Source organism: Pholis gunnellus (assembly GCF_910591455.1).
Source record: "Pholis gunnellus genome assembly, chromosome: 6".
Taxonomy (NCBI): domain Eukaryota; kingdom Metazoa; phylum Chordata; class Actinopteri; order Perciformes; family Pholidae; genus Pholis; species Pholis gunnellus.
This window is the reverse complement of record NC_136532.1, coordinates 5,905,425-5,932,547: the sequence shown is the minus strand read 5'-3', so window position 1 is coordinate 5,932,547 and position 27,123 is coordinate 5,905,425. Positions and strand designations below refer to the sequence as shown.

General features: G+C 43.2%; 2 protein-coding genes across 8 annotated transcripts; one reads left to right on the top strand and one right to left on the bottom strand.

Moving 5' to 3' along the window:
* The first annotated feature begins 70 nt into the window (after positions 1-70).
* Positions 71-8,844, top strand: vdac3 (voltage-dependent anion channel 3). Of its 7 annotated transcripts, none has more exons than XM_079161405.1 (10): positions 71-149; positions 3,696-3,812; positions 5,165-5,236; positions 5,400-5,449; positions 6,419-6,571; positions 6,671-6,723; positions 6,866-7,093; positions 7,231-7,381; positions 7,733-7,790; positions 7,894-8,844. In XM_079161405.1, the coding sequence occupies exons 2-10, from the start codon at positions 3,698-3,700 to the stop codon at positions 7,983-7,985; spliced, it is 972 nt and encodes a 323-aa protein (XP_079017531.1). In that variant the 5' UTR covers positions 71-149; positions 3,696-3,697; the 3' UTR covers positions 7,986-8,844. The 7 variants fall into 7 exon arrangements, with proteins under 7 accessions (XP_079017531.1, XP_079017529.1, XP_079017532.1 ...); XM_079161403.1 differs by having other exon boundaries at positions 5,132-5,236; XM_079161402.1 differs by lacking the exon at positions 71-149 and adding an exon at positions 2,404-3,165 and having other exon boundaries at positions 5,132-5,236.
* Positions 8,845-8,912: 68 nt separating this feature from the next.
* ikbkb (inhibitor of nuclear factor kappa B kinase subunit beta) lies at positions 8,913-26,554 on the bottom strand. Its single transcript, XM_079161401.1, has 22 exons — positions 26,418-26,554; positions 25,234-25,354; positions 23,346-23,440; positions 20,068-20,188; positions 19,153-19,222; positions 17,477-17,565; positions 15,610-15,699; positions 15,387-15,511; positions 14,652-14,759; positions 14,426-14,558; positions 13,935-14,129; positions 13,727-13,841; positions 13,153-13,276; positions 12,909-13,060; positions 12,669-12,730; positions 12,458-12,558; positions 12,310-12,359; positions 12,107-12,206; positions 11,550-11,697; positions 10,872-10,969; positions 10,304-10,397; positions 8,913-10,188 (listed from the first exon to the last, which is right to left on the bottom strand). The coding sequence occupies exons 2-22, from the start codon at positions 25,333-25,335 to the stop codon at positions 10,129-10,131; spliced, it is 2,232 nt and encodes a 743-aa protein (XP_079017527.1). The 5' UTR covers positions 25,336-25,354; positions 26,418-26,554; the 3' UTR covers positions 8,913-10,128.
* Positions 26,555-27,123: the final 569 nt, after the last annotated feature.

Genomic DNA, 27,123 nt, shown 5'->3' with positions numbered 1-27,123 from the left:
ATGTCAATTGCACAACGGCCCCGCCCTCGGCCGGAGGTCTGACTCGCGCCTGCCCAGTGTGTGTGTGTAGTCTCCGCTTTCTCCTTCACTGTGCCCCGCTGCTCCGAACAGCGCCGTCAGACTCTGCACACTCCGCCCCACAGATAAAGGTAAGAAGCAACTGACTTCAGCAAATTGTTATTTTCAAAAAGCGCATTCTCTATATCTCGGTTCTTTGAGCTGTTGACAACTGTCTCTTTTGACTTTCAGTGAGAAATCAGTCACACGTATAAGGGTGTGCGTGCAGCAGCAGCCGGTAGATATGCCAGGGTTTTAATTCCAGTTCAGGCCTGTATGTGTGCCATTGGTGTAAACTTGAAACTGCCTAAAACCCCTCAAAAGGGAGTTTTGCTAAATGTATTTGCGTAAATGTGATGCGGAGAGGTGGCTTGGGGAAGGGGGGGGGGGGGGTCACACTGTCTGTTCTCTCTAGGTTTTAAAGTAGCATATAAAGTAGCATATTTCACCACTGCTGCGAAACATCCAGAAACAGCTGAGATTAGATTCTGTGTTTGAAAAAAAAGTTAGAGCTGTTGCAGTGATGGAAACAACTCCGCGGACACCAGAAGTCTCGCGGACGCACGGACTATGGAAACCAGAAGTGGACGCATCTGGACAATAAGAATACTCGTCTGACGTGACGCCACACATCTTACTTCACCGTCTTATCTGGATGTCCTAGAGGGCACAAAGTCTACGAACAGCTTCTTTTTAACAAGGACCGTTATCTTTACGCACGCTCCTCCCTATGCAATTACATAGTAGCCTAGACAGAGAGCGGTGTAGTGACCCACGCTGAGTATTTATTAGGCAAATTAAACATCATGGTCAGCTTGGAGGACTAAGTGGAAGTCCAACAGTTTTCAAACTGCTATTAGGTCATTTACTTGCTTTCTTTAAGAGCGTTGCTCTCCGCCTCTATATCTAGGCTGCTGCAGTGAGCATTGTGCAGAATGCTCACTGCAGCACACTGGTAAACAAGTGATCACTCACACCAGTCTGAACTGTGGTCAATACACACATTGAAATGCACTGGATGCCGGAGCGGATCCGGTACAAATCCATCCTCATGCTCCTTAAGCTATAAATTGTCTTAGTGTTACTTGATTGCACTCGACCTTATCTCACAGCCACACATTCCTCCCGTTATACACTTGCCTTGGTTTCACCTTATCTGAGGGTTCGGCCAGTGTTGGGTGTGTTAGCCTGTTTACACGAGTCTATAGGTTCTGTTGTAGTTCAGCAGAGGGAGATTGTCAGGGTTGGTCCCATATTGAACCGCTGTTCTTCAACTATTGAATAAATGTCAAAATGATTGCTAAACATGTGGAAATTGCAAGGACGTCTAATAACCAATACCAATTTTTATGATTGTTCAGCCTATTAAATTAGATTAAATTAAATAAAAACATCCTACACATTGGCTTCACCTTCACGAATGCAAGACTTTGGTGGCTTTTCACCAATTTGTATCGGCACAAATTAGACACCGTTTGCTTTTTAATGCGCTTGCTGTTGTTTTTGATATTTCATAGACAGAGGAAGGAAGTATTAAAGAATCATTTTCAACAGATTTCTAAATAACAATAGTTATAGGTCGTCAGAATCAAGGGTAGCCATCCGTTCATATCATGAGTTGATGTCACACAGAGCTGCTCTGTGAGAGGACAAACAGCTCTCTAATCAGTCAACACTTGTTTTGATATATATATATATATATATATATATATATATATATGAGACAAACATGGAAAAATAGCAGACTTTGTACTGTTTTAAAGATATTATTTGTCTGTGCTTGATTGTTGACAACCACACAGTCCCCATGTTGTTGTTTATGTGCTCACGGTTTCCTCTCACTCACCACTGTTGATCATGGGCGTCATTTTGACCTTTGAGCTCAGTCAAGGCCGTCGGCTGGTTGCTGCCCATAATAGTGTGAAGACCAGTGGCAGCAGTGTGTTTGTGTATAAATACAGCGTGGAGGTACAATGAGGACGAATGAATCTGTTTTCCTACGGGATATAATAGGTTGAACCTGGAGGACACATGCTGAGGCTCCTGGGGGGGCCACACTGTTTTAATTGTGGGCCGCATAGAGAAAACTGTAAGGAATCACAAGCAAAACATATACTATATCTGCTGCTCTCAAATTTAATTTAACGTAATTAAATACTTTTATACTCGCAGTGTATGGCTTAATTAACTGCCCACTTAAAATATGATGTTGTTGTAAATCTGTAAGTCTAATATGCAAATGTAATTTACAGAACAGGCATAAATGGGAAAGTGGTTTCTTTGCTAGGAGGTTAAATGTCACTAAATTCAATTGACGTCCAGTGTTTAAAGTAGGCTGTGCAGCGTTCATGCAGCGCAATTTATTAGAAACATGTTCAATCCATATTCTAGTTTATTTAAAAAAATCGGCCAGCGGGCCGCAGTTTGCCCCACGCGCCGTAGATTGGCCACCCCCCAGCCCTCGTCACATGTGCTGTATGTAGTGTTGGGTTCACCATGGGCTAAATTTAGAGCTACGTGTTTGAGACTGAGGTATGAAGGCCAGGAGGGAAAGGGTCAAACATGGTGAGCGAGGTGCAGTGGAGCAGGAGAAGGAAGAGTATCTCGGGTGAAGTGACAAAGACTTGCACCTGGTCAGCGAAAATGCGGGTCAGCTGGCAACCTTTTCGCTTCGCGTTTGAGGAATGAATAAGAGCGACACTGAGGCAGCAGAGACGGACAGGCCTGCATGACACACACACACTGTGGGATTCACGGCCGGGTGTTTGTGTGTGAGAAAGATGGAGATCTTAAAAGGCCCTTACCATGAGAGACGGGGTCCTACAAAAACCACACATTATTTTACTCGAGACATTTCTGTATTTGTCGTCTTTCTGATTCTCGTTTTTTAACGGCTGCTTTAAAGAAGATGATGTCACAATAGTTCAGCAGCCCCTAAATCAGAATCGGATGACAGCTGTGCAGGAGACAGATATTTCTCCCAGGAGTTAGAGACCAAAATAGAGCGAAAAGAGAGAGTGAAACATTCACCAGGTGACCACAAACAAGACTGTTGGATGTGTAAACAAGAAACTATTTGCTAACAAGTTCATCATATCATCATGAAAGGTGAGGATATGTCAATGTTTGTGGGACTCTGCTTGTCTTGCCTATAGGTGACATGTGACATGTCGCTTTGACGTCTAGTTGCATCACAGCCGCGTTAACGTGACTGTTCATGCAATACGTATGGACACGTTGAGGTGGTGTGACGTGCTGCCTTTTTTTCTGTGCCCTTGTCAGGGGCAGAGAGGCTTCTATATTTCACCGCATCATCGTTTTCTACCCTTAACACTGCTAATCAGTAGTCCTTGTCTGATAAAAAAAAGCCACATCTCAGCCTTTATCACGTTCAAATGCGGCGCACAGAGTACACGCGTTCACCCTGTGCACATATACGGAACATTGTGATATACAATGCTTGGCCAGTTCTCTGCATTTTAAAAAAAAAGGGACACTAGCTCTGACTGCATGCTGAAGGAACATGCCAACATTCACAGCCAATTCTCAGATAAGCCCACATATTGTGCACAGCGCTGGACTTCTTGCCAAAAGTTTCCTTATTGTCCCTCCCTTGCGTTTCCCGTCCTCTTGAGGAGACATGGCAGAGAAAGGAGCGGGGTGCGAGGTCCGGCAGGACGAGGCAGGAAAAGGCAAGCAGGCGGTGAACAAAGGCCACTGTGGGACATGTCAGCACCGCACACCCAAGGGACATGGTGAGTGGTGGAGGAAGGGGGGGGGGGTGTAGAGAGGGACAGACGACAAATCATCAGGGCCCCTGGATTGAGCTTTGGCTGCAGTGACATTAATCACGTGAGGGCCAAGATTTGCAATGTGTGTGACATGTTTTCATCTTTGTCAATTCCAGTGTTGACAGATGTTTAGATTTTCTGAGAAAAATTGAGGTTGCAAAGTCTGCAGCACCCTCTGCAAAAGAAAAGGAGATTTGATTTGGTGAGATTATGAGCTGAGGGAGCGATCAGGACAAAAGCACAGAAAGGAAGTCGAGTCACTAGTAAAACATTAAACCAGCATTGGGTAATAAGTGATTCCAAATGTTCCAGTAGTCACCTCGTCAAAAATGACTTCTTCTTCACACACACACACACTGAGCCAGGGGACCCTGATGACTGTCTGAAGCCGATGCAGTGCAGTGGTGTGCAGGACTCGTAGTTGCTGACTAACCAAAGCTGCTGCTGCTGCTTAGGTTAGCTCTACCGCATTGGCTTTCATATTTCGTAACACAACATATATATATATATATATATATATATATATATATATATATATATATATCTTTTCCCACACAAGCATAGCATAATGGGAATATTGGTCATGTTAGAAGACAGACGAAAAAAAATGTCTCTGTTGGATGGCTGTGTGAACTTTTGCTCCTGTACATTCGGAGTCCCTTCCTCTTAGAGAATCAGTCGCATTAGTTCAGCAACATCCACTGTTTGCTAATGGACCGCTGCCAGGCAATCAATAGGGTTCACATGGAAGATAGAGGGGGGCTGGAAATCACCCAGGCATGACCCATGTCATGTATACCGATGACTGTTTGCTGGTAAATATTTGGCAGAAAATGCTGCGATGCTTTGTGCGTGAGCAAATATCGTACTTGCCATGTGTTCATGCCCTCAGAAGGGCTCTCTGGTTTGCACTGCTCATCTTCCTCAATGTGTCCGCAAGAGGTTTTCAGCTTGTTCGTTGTTTGCTGCATTTTCAATTTAAAGGGGCATTCCACCGAGTTAGGTAGCACTGTCTTACATCTTACGAGGTAGGGAACGAAAGGCACTATCGAGTTGCATTATGGGAAATGCAGGATCAAGGATTTAGTTTTTTGGAGCACGGCCCATGCAAGGCACAAAAGAATTAAAAAAAAGAGATATTTCGGCCTCTGCTGCCGTCAATTTGGACTATTATTTGACAATCTGTTCGTTGTGATTCATCCAGCTTTATGGAAGCGCATGAATCAATTGCTGGAGTATCCCTTTAACTATGCTTTTATTTGTATTGCTGTTTATTTGTATAGTGTGTGCTCTTTGTTTCATAACCGGCCCCTCAGGCACAATGGCCGTCCCTCCTGCATACACAGACTTGGGGAAATCTGCCAAAGACATCTTCAACAAGGGCTTCGGTAACTCAACCAAGTTCTCACATAAATATACTTTGTATGATATGATGTTGATATTTCGTTGTAACATCAGAGAGCACACTTGTTTGCCCTGTGTCACTTTGAATGTTTATTCTTGCTGCAGCTGTTTTCTTTTGGATGTCCCTAATTTCCTGTTCTTTCCCAGGATATGGAGTTCTCAAGCTGGACGTTAAGACCAAGTCCCAGAGTGGTGTTGTAAGTACGGCTGTTTGTCTCTGTTAGCCTGATGTGTATAAGTTTTCATGATCATGGCCTCTCACTCGGCGAATTAGCAAAATCGCTGAGCCGCGGCCTTCGCAGCACTTCATGTCAAGGTGTGTTTGCTGCCTGATGTGTACTCGGAGTAACCTGCGCAGTCAGCAGATTAACACCGTCTGCCAGAGTTTACTACTTTTGCCTCAAACGTGTCGTATCATGATGAGTGGAAAAGTGCCGCGTTTCAGAGTGCTTAGTTTGCTCCAGACGTGTTGTGTGTCTGTGTTGCTACAAACCGGTTGCCATGGTAAAACCATAATGAGCATTGGCATACAGAGTTTCCCACATACCGCAAAACTCAAATGGAAAAAAACAAAACCCGTTGTAAATGTCTTCCCTCTGTGTCAGGTTTCTGCTTTCCATTTTCCCAGTGAGCATGTAAACTCTTCTCCTTAACTTTCTCTCTTTTCTCTTTTCTTTTCCTGCTTCTTCTTTGGATCTTCCTGTCAGATGGTAAGAGAGAGAGTGTGTGTGTGTGTGTGTGTGTGCGCATAAGAACTGATAGGGACACAGGTGCACCGTCCAGTGATACCGGTTATGTGTTGCGCGCACGATGGGTTTTCTCTGCAGCGGTAGCTCGTCCAAGCGACCCCCTTTTACCCCGACTGCCGCAGCAGCGACTCACACACCCAACCTCTCCCTCACAGTCCCCAACTCGTCTATCCATCTTAAAGTGTAGTTTGTCTTTTAAATAACCAGCCATGCATATCTGAGAGGGGTTGTGCGTCAGAGGCAAGGCTTGTTTCCCTCACCTTTCGTTCTTCTTATTCTTTTCTCCCTGTATGTTGTCTCTCTCCTTCCTGCTTATAGTTGCTGTAGTTGAGCTCTAACGTGCCTTTCTGCTTACCTTCCCACCTCCATCTCCCCCGTCATCACTTCATCGCCCCCCCCCCCCCTCTGTCCCTGCAGGAGTTTGCCACCTCCGGCTCCAACAACACCGACACGGGGAAGTCGGGAGGCCACCTGGAGACCAAGTACAAAGTGAATGAGCTGGGCCTCAACTTCAACCAGAAATGGAACACGGACAACACTCTCACCACGGAGATCACCATGGAGGACCAGGTGGAGTCCAATGTCACAATGTTCAAAACAGACAAACATTCACTTTCAGAGAGAATATTATCAGCTCACGGCTTTCTTTGTCCGTTTCTCCGCCTGTAGCTGGCTAAAGGCCTGAAGCTCGGTCTGGACGCGTCATTTGTGCCCAACACCGGGTAAGAACAGTCCTGTTCATCCTCAGTGGTTTTCAATGTCTTGATTAAATATAGTCAATAAATACAGATGTTTATACATTACCACTATCAAAATGAATGCCCCCCCCCCCCCTTTTCTTTCCTTGCTATATTCCTTCTGTAGCAAGAAGAGTGCCAAGCTGAAGTCCGGCTACAAACGTGACTTTGTAAATGCGGGCTGTGACCTGGACTTCGACATGGCCGGTCCCACGGTGCACGGAGCCGCCGTGCTGGGCTACGAGGGCTGGCTGGTGGGCTACCAGTTGGCTTTCGACACGGCCAAATCCACACTGACCCAGAACAACTTCGCCCTCGGATACAAGGCCGGCGACTTCCAGCTTCACACCAACGTGTGAGTCACTGCGTCGCAGCAAAGAGAGGCAGGAAATGGAAGTGACACATTGGATACGGGCAGCACACAGAGAGCGGAAGCGCTTCCCGCAGCAGGAGGAGACATCAAGTTCTCATCTCCACCTTTTTGTGTTTCAGAAATGACGGCACGGAGTTCGCTGGCTCCATTTACCAAAAGGTGAACAGCAACTTGGAGACGGCGGTCCACCTGGCCTGGACGGCTGGCAGCAACAACACACGCTTTGGAATCGGAGCCAAATACCAGCTGGATAAGGACGCCTCCCTGTCTGTAAGCAATCACTCCGAAACATCACGGGACAGCTTCAACTCAACGACTGCCGTGCATAAAGATTTGTACATATTCTAATTTGTGAGAAAACAGGAGAAAAGTCCTGGAAATCCTGAGACTTTATACGTACACCCTGACAACATTAACACGCTGCAGTTTGAGTGTATTTGTTCACTGATTACCCTCTTAGTTTAGCATGTTGCCATTTTCTAATTGGCAGCAGTTGTTGACCCGAGGCTGCTGTATCCATATAAATGATGTAACAGCATCCAGCATCCCCTCCATCAAACTCTCCTAATGCTGCGCTCACGATTGTCTCACCCGTCCATGACGTTTCGTTTCTCCTCACAGACCAAAGTCAACAACGCCTGCCTCGTTGGAGTTGGATACACACAGACCCTCAGACCAGGTTAGCTGATTGCTGGATTATTTAATTGTATCTCTTTTTCTAACAATACAAAGAGCAAAGGCATTGCTACCTGATACATGAATCTGACTGTCCTCCCCCGCAGGAGTGAAGCTCACCCTCTCGGGTCTGCTCGACGGGAAGAACGTGAACGGCGGCGGGCACAAAGTCGGCTTGGGTTTCGAGCTGGAGGCGTAGAGAGGTCAGCGGGAGGACGGACGCGAAGGAAGAAGAATGCAACACGGATGTGAAAACGCAGCAGAGGTCCACTCAGCGACCATGTCAACACATCGTCCTACACACACACACACACACACACATTCGTTGGCCTTATCCCTAAAAACCCAAGCCAGTCTCCAAAATCTCCGGTACTGTAGTTTTAAGAGAATCAAGCATTATTTTTGTGATGGTTACTTTTAAATTTGACATCATTAAAAAAAGCTCCCACATTCGACCTTTGAGCACACATCACCAGAACACAACAGAAGAACAGACTCGTGTGCCGCTGACGACAAAGTGCACTTTTAAAAGAGCATTTGTGTCTTAAACATCGTTTTCTTTCCGAAGTAAGATTTTAATTAAGCACCTTGTAGTTTTTGACTGTGTTCAGAATGTTTGTGTTCAGATATTTGGGTTTTAGACATTAATATGATTATTAGAGGACGCTTGTTTTCGGTATATTGTGGTTTTGTTGCTTTCGAGGCTAGAGACATGGGTTTGTTTTTTCATTGTCGCATAACCGATGCAATAAAAGTTGGGGAGAATCAAGCAGAAAAGACAAAGAGCTGCGGATCCTTCTCGGATTCAGTGGGCCGATTCCACCGTCTGACCTTCAGCTGCCTAAATGCCGGGTTTTCAGGTCCTTTTTCGGCGAAATTGCCGACGACAATTTGAGACTCTGCGTCCCTTCTTCGTCTCGTTTTGTGTCCTGTACCTCTTCGACCTTTACCACTACATTTCACTTTACCTGTGCTGTGCTTTGTGTAGGAGAGTTAGTCAACAATTAGGACCTCAAACCGATTTTATTGAATTAATGAATAAAAAACGTTAAACACTATCAGTTGGAGGTGTGTATGCTTTTAAAATAAAAAGGTTGGTTGGAAATGAAGCAAAGAAAACATCACCTACAATAAAGTCAAATACTGTATTCAAGATTTAAAAAAAAACACTTCACACTTCAGCATACAGTGTGTTCACAAATAGACAAGATATCACAGATACTTGACATGCAACATCTCATCACTTTGTAGGATCTACACACGTAAAGACTACCAGTGGTTGGAATTATATCTAGAATACACAGATTTAAATGTAATGGGGGTAAAGCTAATTCAAATGTTAATTTAGTTAGTTTTGTAGCAGTTTTCACAGCTTTGCCACAATCCATAAATTTGACTATTTTTGCATTCGCATCCTTTCAGCAAAACAAATGTTTTAAACCCATAGTTTAGACCATAAATCATCATTATTTTATTTAAATGAGTTCAACATGAGCACTTCAAATTATTGCAGGGATACTGGACTGCACAATATTGTACAGGTGTTGTTGTTATTGTGTCCACCCTCTATATAATTATTGGTAGAAGGAAAATGAAAAAAAGATCACATTCAGACAGTCATCCAGCATAGACTTATGATAGTCATTCTAAAGTTATAAACGTCACCCATGTCGTTCAATGATTGTCTTACTAAAATAACATTTGCAATTAAAATATAGGTCTGGATACATATTTACATTTAGGCACATAACACACATCTTAAAATATATGTATTTTTCTGATACAAGTTCACTCCACATAGTTTCAAAAGGTAAGAGAAATATTTTATATATTGTCCGTCAATTTTGGTAAAAAAAGAAAATGTACATTCATGCTTTCTCTCACTTCTAAATGTGAGGATTAAAGTAGCTCTCTTTGAGGAGCGTACAGTAACACTGCAGGAATGTGTGTCGGTGCGATGTGGCCGGGATTTTTCTAAATGGTTTGAGTCATCTGGTTCCATCCCTGATGCCAATGAAGTGTCTGATCGCTACAGTATGAAGTGCAACTTTACCCCAAAACACATTTCATGCTTTGTTAAATTGACAAATGGGTAAAAATATAAGATCCAGCTTAATAAATCCCCCTGATGCTAATCAAAGATACATCTGCTTCACACAGCTCATTTTCCTCTAATACAAGTTCAGACGGGAGTCCTGAGTAGGTTTACCCACTCCTTAATCTCATTAAGAAAATATATGCCAGCAGCTATTACTCCATTCACATTTCTTCCAAAACACCTACTACCACTCGCTCCGGTAGTTTGACATCCCATCCACACAGGGGCGGTAGAGTACCCAAATTCAGGAGAGGTCGCTGGAGATGTTCTGACCGCCATGCAGCCACGTCCACTCCCTCAACACCTGGGACAAAAGCAAAACGTGGTGCTTTTAAGTAGTCATAACACATCTTTTTTGTTTTTTTAATGATCATAAACTACACAACACAGCGGCTTGGCGCCACAACAAGTGTTAGTACCTCCATACTGCTCTCGGAATCCTCGATGGCGTCCTGCAGCAGACTCTGGAGTCGCCCCTCAAACGTCCTGCTCTCCTCCACAAGAGACTCGTCACTGCGGACACACCCAAAGTGATTCATGCAGACTCACAACGTTGATGATAGTTCATCTGCGTATGCACAGGAAATGTAATTGTGCCTTTGTATTCCCAAAAAAGGTTCCGGGGATGAAGAAGAGCGGTGTGTGGAAGCTGAAGTAAAGTAGTGAGTTTGTAGGAAGATCGTCGGCATACAAAGAAAACGTCCACAATTTTGACTCGAGTATCCGGGCAGATGTGTGTAAAACACTGAGTGATGTGGTGAATTAAAAACATTCAGAGTTGTGTCTCTGTATGCAGCTTTGCATTTGTGTGGATGAGAGACTTCATTCTGTAGTCCTGAACAATATTTTCTAAAAGATGAGTTTCAGACTCTGAAGGGAAAACATCCTTTAAACCCCAGTGTGTGGTATGTGTGTATGTATCTCTGTGTGTGTGTGTGTGTGTGTGTGTGTGTGTGTGTGTGTGTGTGTGTGTGTAAGTGCACTCACATCTGCTGCAAGCTGTGTCGGGGGGTCAGCAGAGGCGGCACTGAAGAGGGGGTTGGTAATCCATCCGGACTCCCACTCACCGGGCTGCGAACTTTACTCTGCACAAGACAAGCGTGTCCTTGATGAGTGTCGTAGCAGAAAGCACAGTGAAAAAAGCGGTGCTCGAGAATCAAAGCCCCAGTGAAACACACGGAAGTTAGAGAGCCTTCCGCCGCTGTACTGAACGTATCCCACAGTGAAACGGAACATTTAATGGGTGCTCAGTTACAAGACGGATTAAAATAAAATCTGTTGCATTTGATTGGACCGCTAAAAAGTGGGCGGGCCTAGGATGTTGCGCGATAATACGGAGCTACCGTCACACACACCTCCCTTGTCGCTAAACGTTGCAGATTGATCGATGGATGGATGTTATTTTAGTATTGGTTGAAATTGGTACTAGCATCCGGAAGCACACGTCAAACTTTTTTACAGGAAGAAAAGTAGTTTAATAGGTGCACATTATGAATCTTGAAGTAAAACTTTTACCCACCTGCTGCTGTTTTATGAATATTATTTGTATTGAGTCCAAAAATACATTAATATGCAATTTAGGCATCCCTAAAAGGAGAGTAAGAGTGTGTGTGTGTGTGTGTGTGTGTGTGTGTGTGTGTGTGTGTGTGAGCAGTGCATCCTCACACAGGCCACTTTGAGCAGGTTCCAAAGCTCCCTCTGTCGTTTCTCCTGCAGACTCATCAGGACCTGCTCGCTCTCAGCCATGCTCTGGACCACGCCATCCACCTTCGGCAGCAGCTCCATCACACGCTGACGGCACACTGCGGTCTTACTGCGTCGCGCACGAACCACAGCGGCGGTGCGAATACGTAGGCACAAGGAGAAAAGAAGATGTGAACAGGAAGTGTCCCATCCCGCATGTGGTTCTAGACGGGCTCTGTGTAGCATCCAGGGCCTAGACCGTCTATAAATGACTTTACACATCAGGAACCTCAGACCGGATGGCTTCAATTAAAAGGAAATCTTTCATTGATAAAACGTTGAGATGTTTTACACTTCTTTACAACTACTGCTATTCCCTTAATTATTGAAAATGTGTCACCTTACACTTACGCCATCACAGTATAATCACATTGCAGAAGAATTTCTGGCGATAGACTGCGAAACAATCCCTGCTCTATGTGATCTGGGAACTGTTTTCCAAGAGTTGAATACAAATGTGGCGAATGTCTCTGGAGTACCTGAGGTGTGTGTAGAAGTCTCGGAGCTTCCTCTCGTAGAACTGCACGGCCTGAAGCACCAGGCGCACCACCTCATGACTGTCCCCTGGGAGCCTCTGGTCTGAGCAGGGGAAGGAAAAGAAGAGGCAGGTTTATTTTTTTACATGGAAACACCGTAGCGCTGATTGTTATGCCAGAGGTGAACGGACGCGTGGCATCCAAACCTCTGGGTTTCTCTCGGAGTTTGCGGAACAGCTCCATGGCTTTTCCTTCGCTGAGGAACGAAAAGGGTGGAAGAAGAGAGGAGGGTTCAAGATCATCACTTGGGTTTTTTTGTTTGTTTTTTCACAGTTGAGTTTGGTAGAGACTTACAGCGTGTCCAGAGTCTCTCCACTCCTCCACGGCTGCCGCTGCACATCCACTATGTCCGGCTGCAGCTGCATCATCTCATCCTCCAGCTCGCTCACCTTGGCCTAGACACCCACACGATGGTTTTGGTCATTTTAAAGCACAAGTGGATACTCCTTCCCCTTCCACAACCACACACACACACACACACACAGAGAAACACACTCAACTGTACCTGACCACAGCTGACAGCAGTCTGCTCCATCTCCCTCCACACGCCCATGAGTTTCTCTGACGCTAGAACATGTAAAAAGACTATCATTAGCCAGTGGCAAACTAAAGTGTTCTAGACATTTTCCACCAAATTAAGCTATAAATAATTACGATTAAAGGGCCGCTTAAATGCCATTTTGCCAGCTGTAGTGTAAACTTGCCCTCTATCTACCAACGTGTTTGTATTTTTCTAACATAGTACCGATCCCGGTGGCTGTCTGCTCCTGGTATTTGTCCATGTCGATGTGAAGGCTGGTGGTGAAGAAGTCCAGCTTGGCCATGAGTCTCTGGTGCCTGGACACCATCTCATTCTTCTGTTTGGACAGCGAGGAGTTGTACCTCAGGAGGCTCATGCTGAAAGACAGCGGCAAAGACGCGCGTTTTGTTTCTGTGAAACAGTTGACGTATGACGTGCGCGGGAGTTTTGAGAGTGCGTGTTTTCCTACATGGCGGCTTTCTGCCCCTGCTGCAGTCTTTGCCAGTCCTCCTTCAGGGAGCGGATGGTGTGCCACGCCTGGCCGCAGGTCCTCCTCAGAGGGCTGTAGGCCAGAAGCTGTTTATGGGAGGATTCTGTGACAAAGACGAGGGCAAAAGGTTGCATGCTTATTGTTATTCTATTCATTGCGGTTTGTAGCTTTCCCGCAGGAAGGTTTATTGTTCATGTCAGCATACAAATATTCCATTCTAATTATACCTGGAAGTGATCTTAACCATGAATCCTGAGAGTTAGGATGTTTGTTTCTCTGTGTACTAACTAGTGTGGTTTAAATGAGTGCTGAGATTATTGTGTTCATTTTGTGTTCAAGCATACATCCTAGTTGGGCCCCATAAGGAAATCATTGTTCGAGTGCTCAATTCATTTGAAAAGTTTTCGCAAAAGTGTTCGTGGTGTTTAGGCCACTGAGGAAGATTCAACTGAAATCAACACAACAGAGCGGAAGAAGGCAGCTTAAACATAGAAAAGCGTTACACAGAATCACATGTGCAGACGTTTTTAAATACTCGTTGTTGTGTACTCACGGATGAAGCGGATGTTTTCTGGAAGGATGCGCGGAGCAAACTGAGGTTCATAGCTGCAACAGGAACGATCGAACAGGAAGACCAGCGGAAAGTCTGTCCGTCGCCCATCTATCTCCTACAGACAGAGACAATGATAATACTTTACTACTATTTACCATTATTACGCCGTGCTATTGACTGTTGTGTGAAGGTGTTGTTAAGACGTTACTGTGTAATCAACGGCGCACTGCGTGGCCAGTCCGTGAGGCTCCAGGGCTAACCCCGCCTCCAGCAGCAGCTCCTGATTGGCCGCAGGGATGTTGGAGTCTTTCTCTATCCTCAGCTGCAGGTCAGCCACGGTCTCTTCGTCCGAGACGGAGTACGTCAGGATTTTAGCGGAGATCATGTTCAGGACATGAACCAGCTGGTGTGTGTGTTTGGGGGGGGGGGGGGGGGGGGGGGGACCAAGCACAGTGCAGAAAGAACAAGTAAATGTGTTGGTCTCAAATTTAACAGGTGCACAATCCGATCCAAGCAGATTCCATCAAAGTTGAAACGGAAAGAACAACAACCTGAATTTACAGCGTGACCTCAGAAACACAGCTTTAAGCTCTTTTGACAAGTGATTTTTGAGTATTGTTCAGAAGTACTAAAAGATGTCCACATGGGGAATGAGATGAGACAAAGGGAAATGATAACTGACTGATTTACTCAATTGACCTTGAGCTTCAGAATGACCTCCAGCTGGGAGAAGCAGTCCATGGGCGTAGTAGCGTCGGGGTCTTTGCCTCTCTCCTGAGGAGACCACTTCAACATCAGCCGCAGCCACCTCTCCAGCCTCTCTATTAGCAAACTGTCAAACACCAGTCAACACGTTAGACTGACTAAAGTCCTAAATCAGATTTTTGTTTTTGGTATGCGTGTGTTTGTCACAGATAGAAATCACCAGTTGAGGTCGTTGGGCTGAGGCAGATGTTGAGAGAAGCGGACTTCCCCCGAGAGGTCCTCATAGACAACGATATCATCCTTCTGCTTCATCTTCACTTTGTTGTGCCTAAAAAAGGATACAGATGCATTATATGAGAGAAAAGTCCTAAAATATCTTGCATACCCTAACCCCCCCCCCCGCCGTTTCATCCTCAATTTAATCACGGTGAATTCCGACCTGTGAACGTACGTGCCAGTTACTGAAATTGCAAGTAAGGGAGGGTGTTTTTGTTCCATGTAACCAGACCCCTGGAGTTTCATATCTATTATTCATCGTATTAGTGAGGCACAAGGGGCATTGACGTGAGCACAACCCAAATATCCTCCGATTCTTTGCTTTGGCAACCCCTGCACAGTATTATATTCCCTGTGAGTTACAATCCAGTCACGTAACAATTGTGTTTTCTTTCACAGCTTAACTTTCAAAAACCTCATTGTTAAGCTTGTTTTGCAAAAAAAAAAAAAAAGAAGAGAAACATTGACTTCCCTTCCTTCATGATAACTTTTGTGACATTTAAACAAATCACCAGTGATGTCACAGTGTACTGAAACGGCCCGAAGTTTACTTCTACTTCACTACAGCCAGCAGTAAGACATTAGACCACTAGAGGCCAGCAACAACAAGATTTTCAGTTGGTGTAAAGTTGCTCTTTCAAAAAAGTAAATAAAAGGAATTTCCAAATGGTAGTACTACCAAGGAACGGGTTGCCAGGTTGGTAAGAAAGGGCGAAATCCTGTGATACACTCAAACACCAGAGTCCCGAAGCTCCAGTAGTCCACAGTGACCGTGTACTTCTGTCTCTCAATGAGCTCGGGAGCCTGGAAGATAGAGGGGAAAACGCATTCAGCTGTTACTGTCCAGAACATGGTGAGAAGATGGGGTGGAAAATGTGTCCACTCTGGTTTTCATCACTTACCAAGTACTGAAGTGTTCCCACAAATGAGGTGCAAAGGCTGCTCTGGTCCAGCTCTTTGGCATAGCCGAGATCTATAATCTTGTGGATCAGCTAAGATTAAGAGAGAGAAGAGAAGTCAATAAAAAGAAGTCAATATGTTATCCTACAATTACAAATGGACAACTTAAAGAGACAGCTCATCCCACCCCTCCAGTATAATGAGACTATATGGCATATATATATATATATATATATATATATATATATATATATATATATATATATATATATAGTATAGAATTGAAAAACTCAACAGCAGGGTCTCTTGCCAGAAATCATGACCTGGTTGCTCAAGGTAATCCACAGATCACGTAGGAAGTATTTCCTTTCTTTCGTTTTAATACTTCGGTTTTACTACAGAGTTGTTCCGATTACCGATACCAGTATCGGAAATGCCTCCAATTTAGCCAAAAATGCTGCATCGGCAAGCGCGCGAGTCTATGCACCTTTCCGATATCACGTTATCATATTACTTATCTGCTCATTTAAACTACTTAGGAACAACAACACATGTCGCTCGCTAACTGATCCGGTCGGTAGCGTTGCTGCACATGCGTAAACAAGTACTACTCATTGCTACATTGTGAACAACAAATCGGTGCTGTACTCGGCAGACGGAGAGCTAGTTAACGTTAGCTGTTAGCATACGGAGAGAAACTCAGTCCTGCTTGGCTAAATAACAGAGCTAACAGCGGTTAAATGAGGTTCCATTGAGTTACGTTATGATGCGTTCAAACTGAGTAAAAAAGAGTTTTGGCCGAAGGTAAGTTATAACGTTATCATGATGTGTTCAATGTAATCTAGTAAAGGTTAGTTTTTGGTGGGGAACTTGAATAAATACATTCGTTTGAAGGAGATGTTTTCACAGCAATGAAATAGATATTAGAGAGGGAATTAAGACCTGTTTAAGTTAACTTCTTTTTTTTAACACTGGTATCAGATCGGTACTCGGATTCACAAGCTCAGGCATCAGAATTTGGAAAGAAAAAATTGTTTCAGACGAACAAACAAGATATAACATGTTAATAAATGAGCTTTAAAGGTGCCAGCAAGGCAGATTTTGCTGCTCTTCGACAGAGCCAGGCTAGCTGTTATCCCTGTTTCTACTCTTTCGTGCTAAGTTAACCGGCTGCTGACCCTCTATTGTACTTAATAGACAGATATGACAGTGGCATCATCTCATCAAAGTCTCCAGCATAAAAGCGAGTAAGTGCCAAAATGTCAAACTATTCCTTTAAATCCTTAAGTATCCAAGAATACATGAGCCACTTTAATGCTTTTCTGTCCATTTGTATACGACCGTTTAGTCTTAACACAAACCAAAAACTAAGTCTGTACATTGGATTTACTGTTTCTCTGGTGTGCCAGTTCATGCAAAACTATAAACTTTGTGCAGATATGTCTGTTTGGTTTAATTTCTATAAACACAGCAGTGTGCATAAACATGAATATATAACCTCTTTAATATGTCTGGCCTCATTTATATAGCATACTTCATTTCCCCGTGTCCTACTGCAGGCTGGAGGATACAATGAACAAAATAAAGGAGGTCCAGAGCAGAAGGTAAGAGCAAGTCAATCCCAAACGTTCCTTGTAACTGCAAAGATCAGCTGAAGGTTTGTGTTTTCCACATTAAATAATCAGTGCAGCAGAGCTGTGCTCGACTGGTGACGTAAACATGTGAACTTGAGAGAGACCAGTCTCCTGCACTTAATCCAACATAACCCACAAAAAGGAGAGAAAAAAAAGCCTTTACTGTATATGTCCTCTTTGTTGTGGTTTGGGTGTATTTGTCATAACAAGATGGTTCACAGGGTATTTAACTCACTCTCTTCTCTCCCTGCTGCAGCACAATGTTTTCTGGTTTCAAATCTCTGTGGATGATCCTCTTCTTATGGAGGTAGGTCAGAGCCGACGCTGAAGGGAGAGAGAAGAAGAAGAAGAAGAAGAAAAAAGGAAAAATGCAGAGTTAGAGTCCCATGAGTTGCAAATTATTTGCTGAAGATTCCCGGTTTACTCTCATATGAAAGAGGTTAACGCTGCATGTAAACTACAGCTGACATTAGCGCAATATAGCATCGCACTATTTAACATCGCCGGACTCATGACTTGCCCTCTGCCAGATTGTGGGAGATTCAGCTGTGTTATGCTAGTGGTGGCTAACGTAGCCTCAAGCCGCTAGCCTCAAGCAGAGATTACTTAGTCTGGTCAGACCTCTTCTTTCTCATTTCTCCCCGAATTCTGTTTATTTTCTTGTTCTTCAGCCCCTACTGTCAAGTGACATTACTTGAGGTAAATCATCAGACCTTTCTCAGCTTTAAAAGATTTACATTACTTTTCTTTACATATACAATAGTTTTCCCCAAGACCTGTAAACAGACTCAAACCCCAGGCTGAAAAGCAGTGATTCACTGCCCTCGCCGGTTGAAAGTTTCAGTTTCACATGGATGTCGTCAGAAAGTGTGCTCAGTTTCATTAAACAGTGATGTCACAGTGTACTGAAACAGCCCGAAGTTCACTTCTACATCACTGCAGCCAGAAGCAAGAAGTTAGACCACTAGAGGCCAGCAACAACAAGATTTTAAGCTGGCGATTTAAAGTTGCTCTTTAAAAAAAACTTCAATAAATCGTGTTTCTAACTGCAGTGATGTACAGGTGAACTCCAGGACACTGTGACATCACTGTTGGGTTGAGTAATGGTCAGAAGTATAACAGGCTTGACGATTTCAACCAGAGGGCAGTAAAACACTGCTTTTCAGCCTGGTGTAAAGTAATTATTTAATAAGAACGATGAGACTCATTCTGTAGCCTTTAATCTGTAGATAGATTAAAATATTTCTTGTCTCAATTTACAGCTGAAACTATAATGTCGCTTGATTTATGCGTCAAAGGGTGACTCGTGTGTGTGCTGGCAAAGTAGGTTCAACGAGGCGGAACTAATGACCTTTCGGCACCTGACTGTGTGAGTGTGTGTGTGTGTGTGTGTGTGTGTATATGTTAGTGTGTGTGGATATGCATGCCTTTGTGTTTACCCTCACTCATAAAGCAGTTTAAAGAGGATCACTCATTATTAGGAAATGTCCACCAGAGGGTAACAGGAAAAGGAGTTTCTATGTTCTATGTGTGTGTGTGTGAGACTCTCTACTCTCCACTCCAGCTACGTGTGATCCATACCATGTGTGTCCTCTCTCAACCTTATTTATACTACGTGTAATATACAATGTGTTGTTTATGAAAGCATCGGTACATTACGTCAGCGGTCAGAGCGTGAATGTGTCCGATCATTGACGTAAACCTCCTCTTTGAGTGCGCACTGTCGCCATTCTGACTAAGACTTTGGTGGGTCATCGGTGACATCACGATACTGGTCACCATGACCATTTCCCATTTCCTCCCCACTACAGGAAACTAATCATGCTGCCAGCTCAATCAATCTATCACTCTCCCAAACACACACACACACACTTTAAAGTGGTATCACAGTGGAGACGGGGTGATACTCACAAATGTCCCGTAACAGGGTCAAAACGGAGCCCTCCCTCATTCCAGAGCAGTTCTCCAAGAGGTTCAGATACTGCAGGAGCACAAACGCAGACACTTGATACAATGAAGAGCATCAACCCGTCTTCTTTATTGATGTTTTAGAACTTTGTGCTCTTCAATAAAATAGATTGTCCATTAAGAACATTGTGTTTGGAAGGAATCAGACATACAGTGGACGTCCTGAACAGGCACAGAGTTTAAGCTGAAAACAAACCCAAGTGTCAACTTTCTCTAATACGTGAATAGAGGTTTTTCTCACGGGGCATTTTTGCACCGTTCTTCAGATTTTTAAGAGCATCCATGGCAGCGATTTTAAACTAAAAGAAGTTTTGCAAATTGGCAAATGAGCACTTTGCTGTAAATCCTTTGATTTGTTTTACTTAAAACAATGAATTTAAAGCGTTCTACTGCTGGAAACTTGTGGGACGCCCAATACAAGAGGCAACCGCTTAGGCTTTGGGCCATCTGGGATGCCTTGAAATTTTAATGACACTGCGGTTTTTATGACGGCTGGCATTTTCCTCCTCTACCACGGCTGCCTGGTGCCAACATTGTCTATCGCCTTGAGGCTACACACTCAAGTCGTTTCCGGATTAAAGAAAAGGCTCCATATTTCACCCACAGAAGAAGTGCAAACAAGTCACATTCATGGGTGAGCAATAAGGCCAAAACATTGTGAAATATAAGCAAAAGTGACATTTGTGTATTCTTTATTTCACAAGGACTGTATGATTTTTTTTTGACGGTCCTCATGATTGCCATTCCTTGATGATTTATTATGATTCAGCAATTTGACCTTAAGGTCTATGGGCTTTACTCCACTGTCCTAAACTACATATGTGCACACACACTGACAAACAAAAAACAGGCTTTTACCTTCCTCAGATCTCCTCCCTGACAGTACTCCATGGCCAGCAGCGGCAGGTCATTGATGGTTATCATTTCGTGCATTCCCTCAGGAACCTCCCTGGCTGCAACGACGTTAACGTGATCCAACCTGTGCGAGTCAAAATGAGCAGATATCAGTCAGTGGGGCGGAACGATGTATTCTATCAGATTTGTTCCAGTGATCTAAATCTAGACCAGTGTTTTGGGATTGTGACCCATTCAAATGAAGCGATGTCTGCTTGCCACCCTGGTTGAAATTGTCAAAAGGTTGTGAGAAGTTCACCTCCTCATTGGTGATTTCTTTCCTGTCTTATTTGAGTAGGTTTTAAAGTCCTGAAGACGTAAAAGTATCCAGTAATTCACAAGGAAACTAAAATGACTGGTCGCATGCCTTCGTCAACCAAACATGTTGCAGTTTACATCCATGTCCGTAGAAAAAATAAATACATTGTTGACGTTCCCAAGAAATCCCGTTCACGAGAGCGGACCAGACGGACGGACAACATAATAGAGTGCTGCAGGGATGATTTATGTTTGTCGGCCAACCCTGGAAGTTAGCATCACACTGGTTTCCTCAACAAAAAGCCAATAAATCTTTTTCACTGGATTTTGGAGCTCCAAAACAAACAAACGTTTGTGATACTTTTTCAGCAACATAATCTTCGCGAAGGACACCGCTTTTATGATTTTTTAAGTGCGAATGCAATCAGCAGCAGTAAAAAGCGTTAAGCTATATACGAACTATACCACGGTCACATGAGTGTACACAACGAGGCTGTGAAGGCGGACTTGTCGGCGTGATGACGTCTTTTTTAGGGTCATTCAGCCATTTTAAGACACGTAAAAGCTTCAAAACGTTGACGTATTTTACGTTGTAGAACTAAACGTTAAAAATGATTTATCTTGCGTAACCACAGACTTTATTTGAGACATCTAACCAAAAACACATTCAAAAACCCCATCGACTTTGGGACGTGTGAAGTGGAAGTGAAAAAAAAAACTAATTTCCAGGTTTTAGGACTCATTTCTGCAGCACTCTATTTAAAAAGAAGAAATAAATGAGCAGCATTTTGTGCAGCACAAACATTTAATTCTTCTTCTTTATTCTGTTAAACCCCCCGAGCTGGGTGCAACTTATCCAGACTTTTTTTGAGGTAACACAACACATTATTTTCTTATTATATACCTGCATTAGACATGTAGAAATGTAGATCAACACTGTTCTCCAACACTGTGTCCACCTAATGTATCTATAATGGCATGCTCCCACAATTAACGTGCAAACCTTCCTATCACCTTACTCCCTCTGCTCTCAGACCTGCTCTGTTACTTTCTCTGTTTCTCACTCTTCGCTGTTTCATAACTCCGATTGAAACAATGCGTTTCTGGTCGAGCCCTCTTTGAGAAAACAAAAGGAGAAATATAATAGATGACAAACTCAAACTGATACCAGATGCGCCAGGAAAATGACTGGAAATGCACCATTGAACAACATGCAACAGTGTGTCAGAACGGCCACAACAGCAGGAAGTATAGGATAGTCATCACTAGAATAATAAGCTGTGGTTAAGTTATTATCATCCATTAACGTGATGTTTTCCCCTGCAAAACCCAACGTGAATGACGCGGAAAATATTCCCCTCATCTTTGTTCTGCCTCTTTTCGGCTTATATAAAAAATAAAAAGAGTTCGGGAGAGTGGGAGGGAATAGCAAAACACGAACAAGATTGTTGGATAAATATATTTTACTGAATCATTCAGCAGATGAAAAAAAGTGATGCAATATAATTTCTATAAACAGATCATAACAAACAAAAACATTGCAAAAGTGATGTGTTTTTGCATAAGCATGCGTACATCTGAGTTAAGTAGCTGTAATAATATAATAGTAGGTTGCCATGTACGTGTCCCCTGCCCTGTGGTTTTTCACCCCCGAGTTGAGCGTGGGTGCACGGGAGGGCTGTGGTCGTGACCAAGTCTGTCTGAAAACAACACACTTGTTAAACTGGGACTAGGAAAGAAATGGTTTTATATTCATGTTTGCACCAACAAATGACAAAACACGAGGGTTTTGGTCATTTTAAAGCACAAGTGGATACTCCTTCCCCTTCCACAACCACACACACACACACACACACACACACACACACACACACACACACACACACACACACACACACACACACACACACACACACACACACACACACACACACACACACACACACACACACACACACACACACACACACACACGACAAAAAATAAATAAAATCGAAACCCGCATGAGCTGCCATTCAACTCCAGTGACCCGACTGGAACTGCTAATAGACAACACAGACGTGTGGAAATGAAATACTCACTCCAAAGCAAAGCAGAATGAGAAGGCGGCACATTAACCCGTCCAAAATAACCACCAACAGACCAAAATAACCCAAAACGTCAATGTCGTTCTAATGATTTAATGTCTTGTGTGATTTGTAACTATTTCGGGATGCAAATTAAGTATTTTGAGAACATTTGAGAAACAGACGGGTGCATTAAAGTCAAATGTCAAACTCGTAAGCGCGCCGCTTGTCATAGAATGTACCACGGTGAGTCACAACACGTCTGCCGGGCCAAAAAAAAGAGCTTTAAGGAAACGTTTGAAAGAGTTCGGACGGGAAAAATAATCAACTTCTCCAACCGAGGGAAGTGTGTCTGACACCAAGATCCATCAAAAAAAGACACCCCTGGATCAGGAGACAAGCTTTGTCAAGGTGCCATGGTAAAAAAAAAATAAAACAATTGCTCTTCATTTCCTGCGTGTTATCGAATTGATTGAACTGACTGATTTGAAAGACAAAAGCTTTTAAATAAATCTGTGATCTGAGCATAACCTCAAGGCTGGTCACTTGATCCCGAAGGCGAAGGGCTGTGTTAAAAATCTAGTTTATGGCTTTATTATTGTAGTAAATGTCGTGCTTATATGGTACACAGTCCCACGTAAATGTCTGTTTATAGCACAGGAACACTTGTTGAAACGTGTGCTTGTGTCCTACTGGTGAAGACACAAACACACAACAGGAAACTTCGTTGCAAGTCACTCCCCCTCTCTCCTCCATGTTGCCAATAAATGGCAAGAGAAAAGAATACTGATTGGCATCTGGGAAGGATATAATGAAGCTGCTCTGTGCCTGCATGGCGGTGGGGCTTGAAGGGAACTCCATTTTTTATTTTGGTCTGGGGCCCTTTAGTAGGTTGATGCATGCGAGTGTGAAACTGACCTCTTCATGATCTGGATCTCCAGAATCCATCTCTCTTTGTTTCTCTCGCTCAGCTCCTGACGGCACTGCTTTATGGCGATCTGTTCCTCTGTGTCCTGAAATCACACACACACACACACACACACACGTTTGAGATATTACCTATACGCATTATGTACGAAAGGGAAATTAATGTTGGTATTCAGTAGCTACCACTAAACATATTCAGGTGGTCATAATGTAAAGTCACTGTGAGGAACTTTGAACTGGTTATGGAACCGTCTTAATTTAATACTGATGCATCTATATGCGTCACATAAGTAAACTAGACCATCAGCGTGAAGATGATTTCTTTATAGTTGTTCTCAAAGCTCGTCATCGGTGCCACCGCGTCGGATTCTGGCAAAATCAGATGGAAACATGCAGGTTCACCAGAAACTCATTCAGCTCAGATTCCAGTTGGGAGATTATATTCGTTTTAATAAAAAAAGGGAGAGTGAATGAAGCACAAACCATGACACAGATACAAATGCATGCTGACACCTTTTCCAAAAATGATGAGCAATCTCACTGCTCGTTTCTCATGGCATCATCCGGGACAAGGGCCCCACCCTGCTTCCCATAACTTGATCTACGAGCTAATAATAGCCCACAGCGTTGTCATTAACACAGGAAGACGGGATATTTCCTGTTGAGGAAGTTCAGTCACGCACCCTTACCTGCCGTGGCAGCGACGATCAGCAGTGCTTCGCTGTGATTCGTTAAACAACGCATAAGTTACTCCTGAACTTGCCTTCCTTGATCACTATAAACAGTGGTAATATTCTATCATATGACAATCTAACTTCATTGCCAGATGTAATCTTGAAGACAATGAATTTCACACACAATACAGGTGGGACTCACGCTAAATGTTACAGATACACTCAATGTAAACAAACACACAACGGTCGGGAATGCGGCCACCAAACGGTTAACAGGCGCAGCCTGTCTATGTGAAAAAAATATATATACATTTGAAACTGAAAAAGAAAACTTTTAAAAAGTTTTTATTGTCATATACACATATACGAAATTTGGCTTCTGCATTTAACCCATCCCTAGCTTATTGGGAGCAGTGGGCTGCTGAGAAGCGCCCGGGGAGCAGGTAGGGGTTCAGTGTCTTGCTCTTCAGCATAGGACATGTAGCAGCCAAGGATCGAACCGCCGAACTTGCGGTTGGTTACCGGACAACCCTCTCTACCCATTGAGCCCCTTTTCCACGTTATCATACTCATGAGTGCTTCCCAACAGTTTCTGACTCTCCATCATTTGTATATACAGACTCCCACGATGACGCGGCCCGGCTCAAAGCCAGCTCTGAGTTTGCCTTGAAAGTGAGTGTGAGTAATACAACTAGAGAACAGTTTTAGAGAGAGGAAGAGGAAGGTCCACTAAGCGGGCGTGTTCCTATTCCCCATAGTGCCCCGATGCAACTCTACAATGCTCTCATCCTGTGACTAGGAGTGAGTGATGTAGGACCGGGTGCACAAAGAAGACCACTTCCTGGACTGATGTCACACTATTTTGCATACTTTTAATGGTGCCAATTTGGCACAATGTGAACAAATATATGCTAAGTGGTTCATTTAGTAATAGGAAAATAAAGTATTGTCTTTGTGATATGTACTTATTGTCAGTATTGTATTAGTTTTATATATTAGTTTACTTGACAAAAGCCTGCTTCGACCTTTAGATTTGATCAGCGCTACAATAACTTCTCTTCACAGCTTTCAGTTTGATGACATGTTCATTGCACTGATGTCGAGGGTGTTGATGTCTGCTGGGGAACGTCAGCAGAACAACTTTAGTTCTTGTCCGTCTGTCTGCTTAAAATGCTCAATCTTTTGGTTGGCTCCTTGTTGTGTACCTTGTTTTGCCATCGCGTGACGTTCCCAAAGCCTCCGGTGCCCAGTCGCTCCTTCAGCTCCCAGGACCCACAGCTCTGCTGCTGCAGGGGGACTCGATTCATGGCCTCTCCTCCGCTGGCCCTACAGCCAACACAACACATAACAAGAATAAAGTGAAGTCTGCAGACATACTCGAAGCACTGCGAGACAAAAACATTGGATGAGTAGTAAATGGAGAATACAACTTTGCAACTCTTAGATCATTACAACACAAACATGTTAAGTTTGGCCTGAGGGTGCCGTTATAGAGAAATGTCTTGTTGTTATGAAAAGGGTTAACGCAGCGGATATATTAGGACTCAGGCTCAGCACTACGTTGTCAACCCTTTGCCCGTGTTTCATGTGTCTAGGCAGTACTCTGTGCTTGGTACAGGCTTGGCTGGTCTTTGAGCATTGCTAACATCCTTACCGTGCTAAACACGTTACTGGAAATTGGTATGATAATGTGCGACTGTGAAAGTTTAGCATGTATTTATAAAGTTCATTTCAGCATGTTAGCAGCACTCTCAAAGCACATGTACTCTTAAATTAAACACCAAAACAATTATAATAAATAAGCAAGTATCAAGATCAAAAATACTGAACATTCTTTGCTTCAAACTTCTGAAAATGTGTACCTTTTCCTAAGTTTTATATCGTTGTAAGTTGAATATATTTGGGTTGTGGACTGTTGAGAGAACAAACGTAGCCTCACCTGGGACCTCTGGGAAATAGTGTCATTTTCTCACATTTTCTTACATATTTTACAACTAAAATAAACTCATTAAAATGTTGTGAAACAAATAATGAACAAGTGAATGGATTAGTAAAATGAGCATGAGTAAATGACATGGAGTGTCTATGGAGGAGCGGTGTAGTTGTATGAAGCGCTCCTTGTATACCTAACGTTACACATCTACTTATATACTGTAGACACAGGAGGAATCACACAGGCTGCGTTTACTTGCTGCTTTTTTTTACTCAACGTCTCTGCTCATAACACAGTTAAGCACAGAAACAAAAATAAAAACACTTCCCTCCTGTCTGTGTTTCCTGTTGTGTGAAGTTATCTCAATGCAAAGCAAAGCAGCGTACATGTTTTCGGCTTTTTATTTTCGTGCAGAAAAAGCGCTTCAACTGAATTATTATTTTAACTAAAACCTACCTTAAACTTCGTAGGCAGCTGTAACACTTGGTGTTTCTTTAAACACGGTGCGTGTCCGGTCTTTAACCGAGTTAAACTTTGAACGTTTGATGGTTATTTTGGCGACAAAACAAATCTCAAGAACTCTCTACTTCCTGATACTCATATTTCCTGTAAACCTGGCGGGACCCGCCCACGAGGAGGCAGAGTCCGCTGCTCGACTCTCGAGCATCGGTCTCGAGCTGCTAGCGTCATGGCTGTTTTTTTTTTAACCAAATATTCACACGTGATTTTGACCATGAATGATGAATCTGTTTCTAGACGATTTTATGTGAAAACCAAGACGTGTAAAATATATTTTAGGCTTTGTAAGGGGAACTTATTTAACTTCTAGTCTGCAGTTCAATTTACACAACTCAACTTGAACTGTCCCAGATGAAACAATTTCGAATAAACAATTATTTAAGTTGAAGAAATATTACTAAAAATGTGTATTTAAAAAAAACATTATTAATTTACATAAAATAAAAATACCATGCCATAAAATTGTTGATTCTGATTGGTGGGGAGGTGTATATTAGTTACTCGTAACTGCACAGTATGGTGCAGGTTTTTTTCTCAGCAGTTCTAAATCAATGTGCCAATAATAAACTTTGGGTAAGGACAACAGCATCAATAAACATATGACATGTCAAGTAATATGCCTTGCAAAATTGTTTATTAACTA